This window comes from Chanodichthys erythropterus, chromosome 17 (genome assembly GCF_024489055.1).
Source record: "Chanodichthys erythropterus isolate Z2021 chromosome 17, ASM2448905v1, whole genome shotgun sequence".
Classification (NCBI taxonomy): domain Eukaryota; kingdom Metazoa; phylum Chordata; class Actinopteri; order Cypriniformes; family Xenocyprididae; genus Chanodichthys; species Chanodichthys erythropterus.
Window position 1 is genome coordinate 39,520,495 of NC_090237.1, and position 12,563 is coordinate 39,533,057.

The following is a 12,563-nucleotide window of genomic DNA, read 5'->3' on the forward strand; positions in this document are numbered from 1 at the left end:
ACATAAACAAAGACCAACACAGTTTTGCTTTGCTAGCCAGTTAGCTAAATTCTATTGCATACTTCTCCAGCAAACGCCTTCAAAGTAACACCAAAAAACTTCTATGTTCATAGACAAACAGTTGTTCATGCTATAAATTAAACAGTACCTTTACGAAAATGATACTTCTCAGTCGTGTTTTCAGCTACAGCAAAGCTTTAATCAGGATAAAACTGTATATTGAAAGCTAACATAAACAGCAGTAACATTTACAAGTATATCTATGACAGCATATCTAAACACTTTGACACAAGTACAAATGGAAATACTTACAATTCTTTTTCATAACTGCTATCTGTGTCTAATTTGCGTGGTGTTTACGGACAACGTGCACAAGGCACTTCAGTGAATCACAATACACTGGGCCAGCTATCCAATCTGAGCCCATTGCATATTTCGGAGGGAGTGGTATCATAGAACCAGGAAGTCAGCCGGCTGTTCAAATGGCAATGGAGACAGTGGTGTAGAATAAAGTTCAAATATATGTATATGTAATATATGTGTTTTTTTTTTTTTTGAAGCATTAAGACATGTTAAACTGTGCCCCATAAACACAATCAAGCATAGATAAAAATCCAATTTGGTTTATTTGTGCACAAGCGCAGTCTCCCATGAGGCTGTCTGAGGTCAAATCTGAGGCGAATCTTTATAATTTCCTTTTAGTAATTGTAAGTTATTGTAAGTGATTTAACTGCTTAACATGATAAACTACAGAATAATCACATATATTCTTTTCACGAGTTCACATATACACATAATTAAATAGAGTAAAGTAATGCATATTTGGCGTGCTGACTGGGGGAAGGCCTCCAAGCTCTGAATTTTTGCCTGAACCCAGAGTACTCCCCCAGATGTGATAATTATAGATAGAACTAGAAGTGAGGAGATGGGGTGGAGAAGGGCTGCTGATAAACCGCCAACAAACAGAGGCAAGTCTGCAGTTTATATACCTCTTTTTGTTGGTTGAATTTATTAGCTGAATGCTTTCCACTAATTAGGTTAATTATCTGAACCTGCTCCTCCCGAACTTTATTTAATTATATGTATATGTGAACTTGTGAAATTATGCTTTATTAACAGAGTAAAGTTATGTGTATTTGGTGTCCAGGGGGAGGGCTCCGAGCTCAGAATTTTGGCCCGAATCCAGAGTACTCCCCCAAAAAGCAAAAGATCAGCCACTAGACTAAAGACCCCCAAAAGATGCAGAGAATTGGCAGGCTGGCATTTCAAGAATCCTGGTCGCTTGACCAGGAGAGCCCATGTTGCCACTGACAGGAGCATCTTACTATACCAGGCGGATGGGCCCTACTGGCTTACAAATGAGGAGTAGCTGAAATTTGGAATGACCGATCAGGAGGGCTCTCGCGACATCCGATGGGATTGCTCATTGCATTGGACGGGTGAGCATCGCCGGACGGGGAAGGATAACAATATGGAAGCTGATGGGGAGGGCTCTTGCTGCATCTGACGGGAGATCATGTTAGGGTTCAGAAAGAAGAGAATTCAATTTGCAGGGTAATTGACAGTTTATTAGGGAACAGATCAAGGAGTAACAAAATAGCAGCAAGGGCTAGACTGGATAATGTCCACAGTCAATGACAGCCGGTAGCAAGACACAGTCCATGGAACTTAAATGCCTAACCAAGAGATGTGTGCAGCTCAGGAGGTCAAGGATGATGGCAAACGAGACAGGGGAGCAATGGGCAGAGATGGCAGGTGGAGTGGGAAAGCCAGAAGAAGCCAGAAGATGAGCACAATCCAGCAGCCAGGGAAACAGGGAGACTGGAGAGAAAAAAAAAAAATAAATAAATAAAAAAAAATAAAAAAAAAATGACTAATCTGAAAGTAAAAACCACGAGAGGAAATAAATAAAAACAAAAAATAACCAGAAAAAAACTATTATACCAAGGGGGGAAAAAAAGAAAAAAAGAAATTAAATCAAGTTGGTTAAAACTAAAAATCTGAATAAAGCTAGAAATTAAACAGAGCTCTAGTCACAGCAAAAAACAACATAGAAATAACTTAAGACACAAAACAAATTCAAACTGAAGAAAATAAAGTTTGACTAGATAACTAGAAACAGCACAAAAAAAAAAAACTTGACATGAACAACAAGACACATTAACATGATCTGGCACGATACAAAATACACAAAGGGAATATTAAGGGAAGCTAATGAGGAGTAACATGTGAGATTAATAATAGGATGGAAACTGACCGGGAGGGCTCTAGCTGCCACTAAAATGTTCACTATTTTAGTGGATTGATGGTGTTAATTGAGGCGGATATGGTGAGCTTGTAGGATTGAGCAAGAGAACAAGCTGAAGCTGAAGAATTTGGCTAGTAAGGGTTTGTTGATCTTCTTTAATATGGAAGTGATTGGGCTCAATATAGTTCTTAAAAGCCTGTGATGACCAGCAATGTTTGAATTTGATGCTGGGAGAGGACTTTTGGAGCAGCTGCGGTTCCTTGCCGCTGTCACCTCCTGGCTTGCTTAGTTGGAACACTTGATGTGCAACAATGTTTTTGATCTGCCTTCATTGACACCAATGTATGCGAACTGAACTGAACTGGACGATGATATCACTGTTTCCTCCAGAGCTGTCGTATAGATAGATAAACTAAATTAATAACTAATGATTTTTAAAAATGGAATGAATCAATTCTGAACTTAAGCTGGACAATGACACCATTTTCTTCTAGAGCTGCTGTGCAGCCAAAATTATTTTCTTGCTATCACTTTAAAACTGCCCCAACACAATCTGCATTGTAAAAAGCGCAATAAAGGTGACTTGACTTGATGTGGTTGCTGCTTCTATGCTTAACAATTAACTGGAAAAGTGAATAGGTTGGTGTTGGGTATGCCTTCAGAGCCAGCAGCCTCGGTGTGAGGTCTTTTTGGGGTAAAACACATTTGAGAACTGTCATAACCTCCATGAAGGCTGAATGAGGGCATTCCCCTCCAGGGAGAAGGGGTCAACACCTCATTACAGGGGGCCGTTCTGCCAACCCTGCCACCTTGTGTGCTTCAGGGCGCAGTGGTCTCCAGCGAGTACATATCTCAGTGTCTGCCCGGAAATTAAGCGGTGCTGGGTTGCTCGCCCCCTTTGAGTAGGGTCTCAGAGGGGGTCCTGTCCACAGTGTTAAAAGCCATGAGCAGGGTCTGGTTATGGAAAACAAGATAAAAACTCTGTTTGGAAAGGAGACCATTAAAATGTGTTCTTCCTCCTGATACAGAGTCCGGGTTTTACAGCCAGTATTTTATCTTTCTGCACTGTTAGCCCGGATAAGTTGAATTTACTTAAAACATTTGAGGAAACTGGTTGCCCTAAAAAAATTAAGTAATGATTCAGTAATGTGAACTTATGTTCGAGTTCATTTAACTTAAAATGCTTTGTAATATTAATTACTTTGTAGTTATTACAACTAGTATATTTAAGTTCAATGTACTAAGCAAGTTAACTTGCCACCAATCAAAATTCATCCATGCCTCCCATCATTCTGTTACGGCTGGTGGTGTAGAGATGAGGCAGATAACGGATTTCCACAAACATAAGACTTTAATATAACCAAAGGCAGAGTACACCAAACAAGCATCTAACATAAACAGAGAACAGACGAGGAGTGAAGGGAGTGAGTGCAATATATGGGGAGTGCTGACAATAGAGTCCAGGTGCAGGTGATGAGTGACGATGAGGAGCTGACGAGGGAAGTGAGTGCAGGTGTGGAGAACAGGAGGATCTTGGGAAATAGAGTCCAGGGGAACACGGGATCTGTAACAGTACCTCCCCCTCCCGGTAGGCGCGTCCTCGCGCCGTAGATGTAACTGATAACGTGATTGTCTGACTGGCCCGGCCAACCATGTTTCTGGATGGACTAGAGACAGACACCCATCCTGAACCCAATCAACTACGAATTTGGAGTCATTTAACCATAAAATGGAATTTATAGTTTCACTTAAGGAGAACCTGTAATCGGGTTCACCAAAACGGATGGTGTCATCATCTAGTCCATCCAAAAACAAGGAGATCAAACAAGCTTCAGGCCAGTCAGAAAAAAAAGCGAGCTCAACGAACTCCTCCACATACCTCTCCAGCGAACGACCTACCTGCAGGAGCCCGATTAGGCGATCGCCGGATGACAGGGTGAGAGGCGTTGGAGGAGCTGGAGCCAGGGAGCCGGGGGAAGTCTCCATTTTCTCCTTGTGAAAATCCAACGTTCTTTGGGTCCGTTCTTCTGTTCCGGCTGGTGGTGTAGAGATGAGGCAGATAACGGATTTCCACAAACATATAAGACTTTAATATAACCAAAGGCAGAGTACACCAAACAAGCATCTAACATAAACAGAGAACGGACGAGGAGTGAAGGGAGTGAGTGCAATATATGGGGAGTGCTGACAATAGAGTCCAGGTGCAGGTGATGAGTGACGATGAGGAGCTGACGAGGGAAGTGAGTGCAGGTGTGGAGAACAGGAGGATCTTGGGAAATAGAGTCCAGGGGAACACGGGATCTGTAACACATGCATTGCTGCACGAATAAATTATGAGCTGAATTGTCTTAGTAATTTCCTTTATTCTCACTATTTAAATTTTGCTGTTTTTCTGTGACTTTTTAGTAGCTTGTTTTCTAATGTTCAGAGTTGATCTGTTTATCAGAACATGTTGCTTGTCACCGTCGTTTAGATTCACAGGCTGATTCTTGATGTCTGTGTGTGCCTAAAATATATATATATTTTTTTTTTTTTGTGATAAGGACAACTTAAAAAAAAAAAAAAAAAAATGTATTGTAGAAGTTGATCCTCCACTGTAGAATCACAGTGCTGCTGTAATCAATAATGTAAATCTAACTCAGAGATTAAGCTCTAAATGAGTTCAGTGATTCAGATCAAATAATGATTATGTGAAAACATAACCAACATCACCTGATCATCTTTTAACTTTGCTTGTCTGGTTGGTTTTAATGCAGTTAAAACTGCCCAAACAAAATCTAATATTAAAAAGTTAAGGGTCAACAGCTCAACTAAAACAAACCCTGACCCTCGATGATGGTAACTTAAAAATTGTGATGTTCTCCTTTGGTGAAAAACTATAAAAAGGTAAATGTTAGGAAAAAATGTCTGTAGAACAGCCAAAACAAATGTTCCAACTGCTCATCAACAGCTCCTTGAATTCACACACACCACGACAAAATGGCATCATTACCTGCCACAAACCAGTGTGAAGGAGGCGTGGCCAGGAGAAAAACTTCATAATTTAAGTGCATTTAACTTAGAATTATTAACACATTCAAATACAGCCACAAATTAGTAGAATTTACTTATATTTTATAAGTAATGCAACAAAACTTAAGTATTTTAAGTATATTGTAATTATAGTTTTAAGTAAATATAAAATCCAGGCTAAGAGTGTGAAAAAGTATGTGCTGAGGCAAATCGGGACATAAACAGATCAAAGGACTGTCACAATTGATCTTTTAGGACGCATACTTCCATATTCCATCCTCCTTCAACCCAGGAAAATCTTTAGATTTGCTTTCAGGGTCAAAGCATACCAGCTTGGTTCTTCCTGTCGACAGTCTTGTCACCCCATTTTTCATTTCATTAAGTTTCTGCTCAACTCCAGCAGGTGGCGGAACATGTCGTCCTCACCCACATGAATATATGGGAGTTTAGACTTAATGCTTAGAAAAGTGTGTGCTCTCCATTCCAGAGAACCAGTTTTTAAGGGCTTAGTAGGGGATTTGAGATGTTGCATTGCCCTCCATACTTACGGTGTGCATGTGATCGACATTGTTTGGTCTGGGTGGGCTTTATAGCTTACTGGTCATGACGTCACCCGTCTATGCTATTGGACTGATTTCAAATGACACAATAACACAGAATGTTCCTATAGACAATGTAGAGCATCTCGTTACAGTCATAACCAGTGCAAGATGCTCTATAACCAGTCATAGAGCATCTCGTTTTTCCCGTTACAGTCATAACCAATGCGATTTTCCATCAGAGAATATTTAAAGAATCAAATTAATTGAATGACAAGTATGAGTTTGGATAAACTGGTTAGTTTTATAAAGTCAAACGTTGAAAACATTGCAACAAGCTAATGATGCCAACACCAGATACCATTTTCTATCGCTCAAAATAATGGAAAGTCCATTAAATTATGAGTCAGTAATTTTCAAATTTAGTAAAGGACCAAAAGTGTTCAGTCAACAAAATAAGTATTTTTGCACTGTCATGTAAAAATATATTATTTTGCAGGCTTTATCTCTTGTCTCATTCACTTTTAGACATGGTAATGCACAACAATTGTCTATATACAGCAAATTTTATACACAGAAGTAATTCAATTTCATTTTCCCTGGCAATGCAGGGTAGCCCCAAATTTTGCTTGGGCGATTGCCTACTAATTTTAAATGCAGGGAGTTCAATTAGGGTATTTAAGTAGCTTTTTTAAATGTACCCTAGTAAAAAAAGCATTACTGGTATACATCTTGAGACAAAACAATAACATTGGCATATTTTAAGATATATCAGTGCAAGTTGCTTTCAGTTGAAACAGCTCAAACATGCATTTTGTTTAGGACCAGCTTAAGCCTGTGATTAAGTAATACTTGGTGCTCTGATATGATCAAAGGAAAAAGGTTTGGAAATTTGAGAACCTCTGCACCATAGCATTAATGCAAGACTACTTTTCAGTTTTATGGTGGCAATTTTGACAACATAGGCTTGTAAAAAAATATATATTATATACAAAAGTTTTATCCTAAAGTAGCTTTGATCAATTTGTTCTCAATTTGTACTTTTGTCCACATTCTTGTAAAATGAGACAAGTAGCAGTATCCATTTTGCTCAGCGGGGGGATGCAATAAGATCATAGAATCGAGGCATGTTGCCAAAGCTGCTGAGTTCAGGAGTGGGGTCAATGCCATCTGGACCCTTTGGACTGCTGAAGCTGAACTTCTGAAGCAGAGACACGATGAACAGAAAGAGCTCCATACGAGCCAGAGACTCGCCCACACAAGAGCGTTTACCTGCAGAGATATAAGACCAAAAAAACACCCTGATCATTCATGTTATTTAGGATATAAGATATAGAACTACAATTTGGAGCTTAAAATTTGTGGCTATCCTCTAATTATATAGGTATGCTTGAAATGTATTAGATCCACAATCGAAAATCGATTGATGCAAGGTTAGTCATGCTGTGTGTGTGTTTGGCCCTGATAAACCCTTTGATTTGTTGTCTCATTATTCGATTCCCTTGTGGAAAACAGCTTATAAATAACACAGAGTGATACTTTTTGAAAATGTAAAAATTCAGAACGTTTTCTGTGGTGGGAAGGGTTAGGTGATAGAACAAAATTACAGAATACAAAAAAATCATTATGTCTATAGATTGTCCCCATTAAACATGAAAACCCAATGTGTGTGTGTTTGTACTAAAATGTAGAGTGCACTCAGCAATGACAAACTGCTCATTTTCAAAGCTAGAAAGATAACTTTGATTAACTCTGGGTTGACACAAGAGATTTTGTTGAATTTACCTGCAGAAAAAGGGAAAAAGGCTGGATTCTTTTTAAAGTTGCCATTGGCATCCAGGAAGTGTTCTGGATTAAATGTCCAAGGAGTTTCCCACTGTCCCTCATCCCTTAGGACAGAGTGTAGCATGGGAAGAATCACGGTGTCCTGGGGAGATATAATCCATCCAAAATTACACAAAATATCCAGATTCAACACAATAAAGCGCATAGAGATAATTGGGAAATATTTTATGAATTTTTAAAAATCTAGTAGTTTTCAAGATAAAAGGAGCGGACCATTGTATGTGTTTATTGTCACCTTTGGTATTAAATAACCTCTGAATAAGATGTCATGCGTGGCATAATGGGGAACATTTAGAGGGACAATGTCCATATAGCGTTGTACTTCATGAATGACAGCGTCAGTGAATGGGAGGGACTTCCTGTCATCCATTGTAGGGATTCTGTTCTGTCCAATAACTCGATCAATCTCCCTCTGCATTTGCTCTAGATCAAATTCACCAAACTATTTATTTATTAAAATTCTTATATATGTTCAACAATTGTGAAAATAAATAAATAAAAAGACAAAAAGCAAATAATAAATATTTTGTAAGTACACCAGATAAGCACAGGAATCAGTGATGCTGTCTACACTGAATGCAGCGCAATGCAAATTTTAGCTTTCAGCTGTTGCGACGTGACAACGGCCGTGTCTGGTTTACACACTGTGTTAGGTTAATAATGTATTTGGCAGCACATTAGTATGGGGAACACATATTCACTATTAAACTAATAATGACTTTTCCTTCAATAAACTCTTAATTTACTGCATATTAATAGTTAGTAAGGTAGTTGTTGTAGTGGTTAAATTAAGGCATTGGGTAGGATTAATGGATGTAGAATACAGTCATGCATAATAAGGCATTAATATGTGCTTTATAAGTACTAATAAACAGTCAATATGCAGGCTTATAAGCAACTAGTTAAAAGTAATAATTGTTCCCCTTGCTGAAGTGTTACCTTGTATTTCTTGTTTTAGTCCTGACCCATGTAAAGCTAAACGCACACTACAAATACAAGCTTTTTTTGTCTGATTTTTTAAGACAAGAAGTCCAATGTTCAGGTAGAATGCATATCTGTAAAAAATGATGACACAATATGTTTCAGACTTACTTAAACTAACTTGTTTACAAATCTGGTGGATTAGTGGTTACACTTTATTTTAAGGTGACATAGTTACACTGTACATACTCAAATAAGTACTAAGTGATATTAATTAACTACAAGTAATTACTATAGAATTACAGTTAGGGTAAGGGTTAGGGTTTTGGTTATGTTTAGTTACTTGTAATTATGAATAATTTAAGGTTACTACTCTAGTAAGTAGTCGTCACGTGTGTGCACTGTACTGAAAGAGCAGAAATGAATAACATACAGTGAAACTATGAGACAGTGAAAGAGCGCATAAGAAAACAAGACATTGGGAAGTTAAAGCAAAAAATAAAACAAATATCTGTCTTAGTAAACAATGTCTTATCTATAGTTTTGTGTTGTGAGCACCAACACAACATAAAATGAGAGTTTGCCTTTAACTTTTTGTAGGACTGCAATTCTCTATCTTGTAGTGTGCGCTTAGCTTAACAGCCATTCTAGTCCCTTGGGAATGGTCACCGTGATTTTGCCAAGTACAACATGTTCCTGGATCAACATCTTTGTTGATCCTGGAACAACATTCCAATCAACCAATCAGATTTGAGGGACAAGTTTACCGTTTATGTCAAGTTTAGGCTTGCAACCAGGGTTAGGTGCTTCTACATCAATGTTATTCACCTATCATTCCCCTCTGATTTTAGGAATAAGTTATGGGTAGGATTAGTTAAGGGGTAGGAATACGGTTAAGACAAAGGCCCAATCCCATTTCTACCCCTTACACATTCCCCTTTCCCCTACCCCTTCGTTTTGTGCGTTCATGTGATGGGGTAGGGCTGTCTCTTTTGACTGGAGTGGTAGGGGTAAGGGGAAGGGCCAGATAGCCCTTCAAACGAAGATTTTTTGGGACCACAATTCGAACTAAGGGGTATGGGAAATTTCCCTGCATACACAGCCTACCGTGCTGCTGGAATGTGTGTAGTGATCATGGTAGTGATATTTCCACTTAGGATCTGCCAGTTTCACTCAGTTTCTCCGTAGCTTGCTAAAAGCGCTATTTGAATGATGTGAACATAACTGAATAATATTCAGTCACTATTTACATATTGAGTAGTCTGTAAACTCTTGCGTCCCCAAGGCAACAACTGACTCGTTTGCATTGCAAAGAGCTCCATTATCGCAGCACCACAATAGAAAATAAAACCATATCCATACTTGGCATGGAATGAAACTTGGCCCGATGGAAGAGCGGCTCCACCAGTCTTGTACATTCTGTATCATTCTGCATCATCTTGAGAAACTGAAGGCTCATACATTTTTGAACTGAAACCGAACACCGTTTTCTTAAGTCCAAAATACAGCGCAAAATGTAGGGAGTGAGTAATCTGTTAAATGTGCTCACGCCTGATCTCTGTTGATATGCTCACTTCATTGCTGTTCATACTGGTTAAATGTTACAGGACACTAATAAAAGAAACATGGTATGATTACGTCTGTAATGGTGTAGTAGTGGTGTCCCATTTCTTACGGGAATATTTTCACCCCTACACCTTGCCACTCCGTTTGAAGGGGCAAGGGGAAGGGCGAAGGGGTATAAAAGAGAATTGGGATTGGGCCTACATTTTCAGACTGTAATGTTGTTCCAGGATCAGCAAATTATGTTGATCCATGAACATATCTTCCCCTGCAAACTCACAGTGACCTTAGGAACATACCCTGTATGTGGGGGTGCTTGATCAACAGCATCAAGGCATATCTGAGAGTTGTGCTGGTGGTCTCTGCACCGGCCACAAACAGATTTACAACAGTCCCCAGCATGTTATCCTTGTGGAATTCTGTGTCAGGATTTTGTTTCTCCTGCCGTAGCACACAAAGAAACAGAACAGGAATTATATACTTTATCTAAATAAATGCAATATGTTGATAAAAGAGATAAAAGAAGAGAAGAGTTTTACACTTTGCTTTCTGTACCTCTTTGAGTCTGATAAGGAAGCAGTCAATAAAGTCCTTTGGCTCATTGAAGTCTAAATTCTGCTCATGCTCCTTGATTTTTGTCATAATGAAGGCTTTGATGTCATCTACCTCTCTAAAGATTGCATGATGTCTACCAGGCAAAAACTCCATTAGTTTAGGGAAGATGTTGTACATCTGTTGGGGTTGAGAGGATAGTTAAGAAGACATTCACACAGGAGACATTGCATATAAAGACACAGTTGAATGTAACAGAATGCAGTGGTTTTGAAGCATCTGCTCACCTGACCCCAAGGGCTGCTGAGAAAGCGAACGAGTCTGGAAAGGATTTGGAGCAAGTGCAGGAAGTTTTTGTCTTCATAATCAAAGCGCTGCCCAAACACCAGAGAGCAGATCACGTTGGACACAGCCCGGCTCATGAAGAAGGTTGGGTCGACTGGTGTTGCTAAAGGAGAAAAACAGTTTAGCATACAACTCTCACAGCTGTGAGTGCAGAACACTCAATGTATACCACTGCACTAGAAGTGAACTCATGGGATGCAAATGCCAAATGCTCTCTTCCCTCACATTTGGTTTCTTCAAAACTGTTCAGCAAATGCCTGCTCTCTTCTTGAATCCACTGTTCCATTCGTTTGCGTCCCATTCCAAAATCCCTCAATGTGGTGAGAGTGAACCGCCTGAGCTGTTGCCAACGATCTCCATTACTGATGACCAAACCTACAGACAATATAGAGAAATCAAAATCTGGACTTGAGCTACATTAAACTGATAACATCTGTCTTTGACAAACACAAACAATAATCTCACCGTAGCCTCTCAGAACTCTGTACAGAAAGGGAATGGGTGCTCTGCCTTTGAAGTCGTCTGCCTGGTCCACTAGAGCCTCTTTCACTGTATCATAACCGACCAGAACCACTGTTCTTTGGGGTCCTATGTACACCGTCATCACAGGCCCATAGGTTTTACTCCACTGTTATGAGAATAGAGTTTACTGTCACACACCAGTGCAAACTCGTCAGGTGTTTCTGAGCATTTCATAACATATGTAATTTCCTAAACTAAAACAACAATGAAACCTCATATGACACATTTGTATCCAATGCACTGTGATGCATTAGTAAAAATCTGCACAAGACCCAAATGCAACAACCTTACAATAACCTGCAATTCATGTGCTTACATTTGAAGTATAACTTTCAGAAATGCATAATCCTTCTTACCTTCATAAAGCTTTTAAAGGGTGCACTCTTGTCCATTATTGGCAAATTTCCAACCAGTGGCAGTGCTAGTGGCCCTGGGGGAAAAGAAAGTCCACTCGCATTCCTCTTCCATCTGACCAACATCAACACAACAAAGACTAAAACCAACACCAATGAGCTAGAGAGTTCCATCTCTCTTCTATTAAATGTTCATTACAGCCCAGTTTATATCTTTCTATGTCCTTCTCTCGGTTCCCTAACTGTTTGTTCTGTGTTGTGCAGTATTTAAAGTGGGGCAGAGCAATAGAGGGCGGGTCCAGCATGAGTGGGACAGAGGTGAGGCATGAGATCAAATACCTGTTTTTGCACTTTAACCAGAATGCCTCCTAACATCTGTGGTAGCAAACTGTGAATGTATTTCTTCTTTTCTTTTCTTTTCTTTTCTTTTCTTTTCTTTTCTTTTCTTTTCTTTTCTTTTCTTTCAATGAAGACTCAGTGGTCACAGTTTAGTTTATGGTTCAATTCTCACTATTACTATTGACTAATACTTTTGCCTCAGTAAACTCCTAATTACTGTTTATAGTCAGTAAGGTAGTGGTTAAGTTTAGGTATGGGGTAGGATTATGGGATGTAGAATATAGTCATGCAGAAAAGGTATTAATATGTGCTTTATAAGTCCTA

At 39.2% G+C, this 12,563-nt stretch overlaps 1 protein-coding gene across 1 annotated transcript; it reads right to left on the reverse strand.

Annotated features, from left to right (window-relative positions):
• Window positions 1–6,889: 6,889 nt before the first annotated feature.
• Window positions 6,890–12,074, reverse strand: LOC137005468 (cytochrome P450 2G1-like). The gene is made up of 9 exons (XM_067366407.1): window positions 11,904–12,074; window positions 11,491–11,653; window positions 11,251–11,400; window positions 10,968–11,128; window positions 10,684–10,860; window positions 10,428–10,569; window positions 7,880–8,067; window positions 7,585–7,726; window positions 6,890–7,071 (listed from the first exon to the last, which is right to left on the reverse strand). Exons 1-9 carry the CDS (start codon window positions 12,072–12,074, stop codon window positions 6,890–6,892), a joined length of 1,476 nt encoding a protein of 491 aa, XP_067222508.1.
• Window positions 12,075–12,563: the final 489 nt, after the last annotated feature.

Bases quoted from the DNA above. Each gene is read 5' to 3' on its own strand.
- LOC137005468 (XM_067366407.1), bottom strand. From the start codon at position 12,074: ATGGAACTCTCTAGCTCATTGGTGTTGGTTTTAGTCTTTGTTGTGTTG. The intron at 7,727-7,879 runs GTGACAATAAAC...ATATCTCCCCAG, and splicing joins GAGGTTATTTAATACCAAAG to GACACCGTGATTCTTCCCAT. The intron at 7,072-7,584 runs GTAAATTCAACA...ATATCTCTGCAG, and splicing joins CTTTTTCCCTTTTTCTGCAG to GTAAACGCTCTTGTGTGGGC.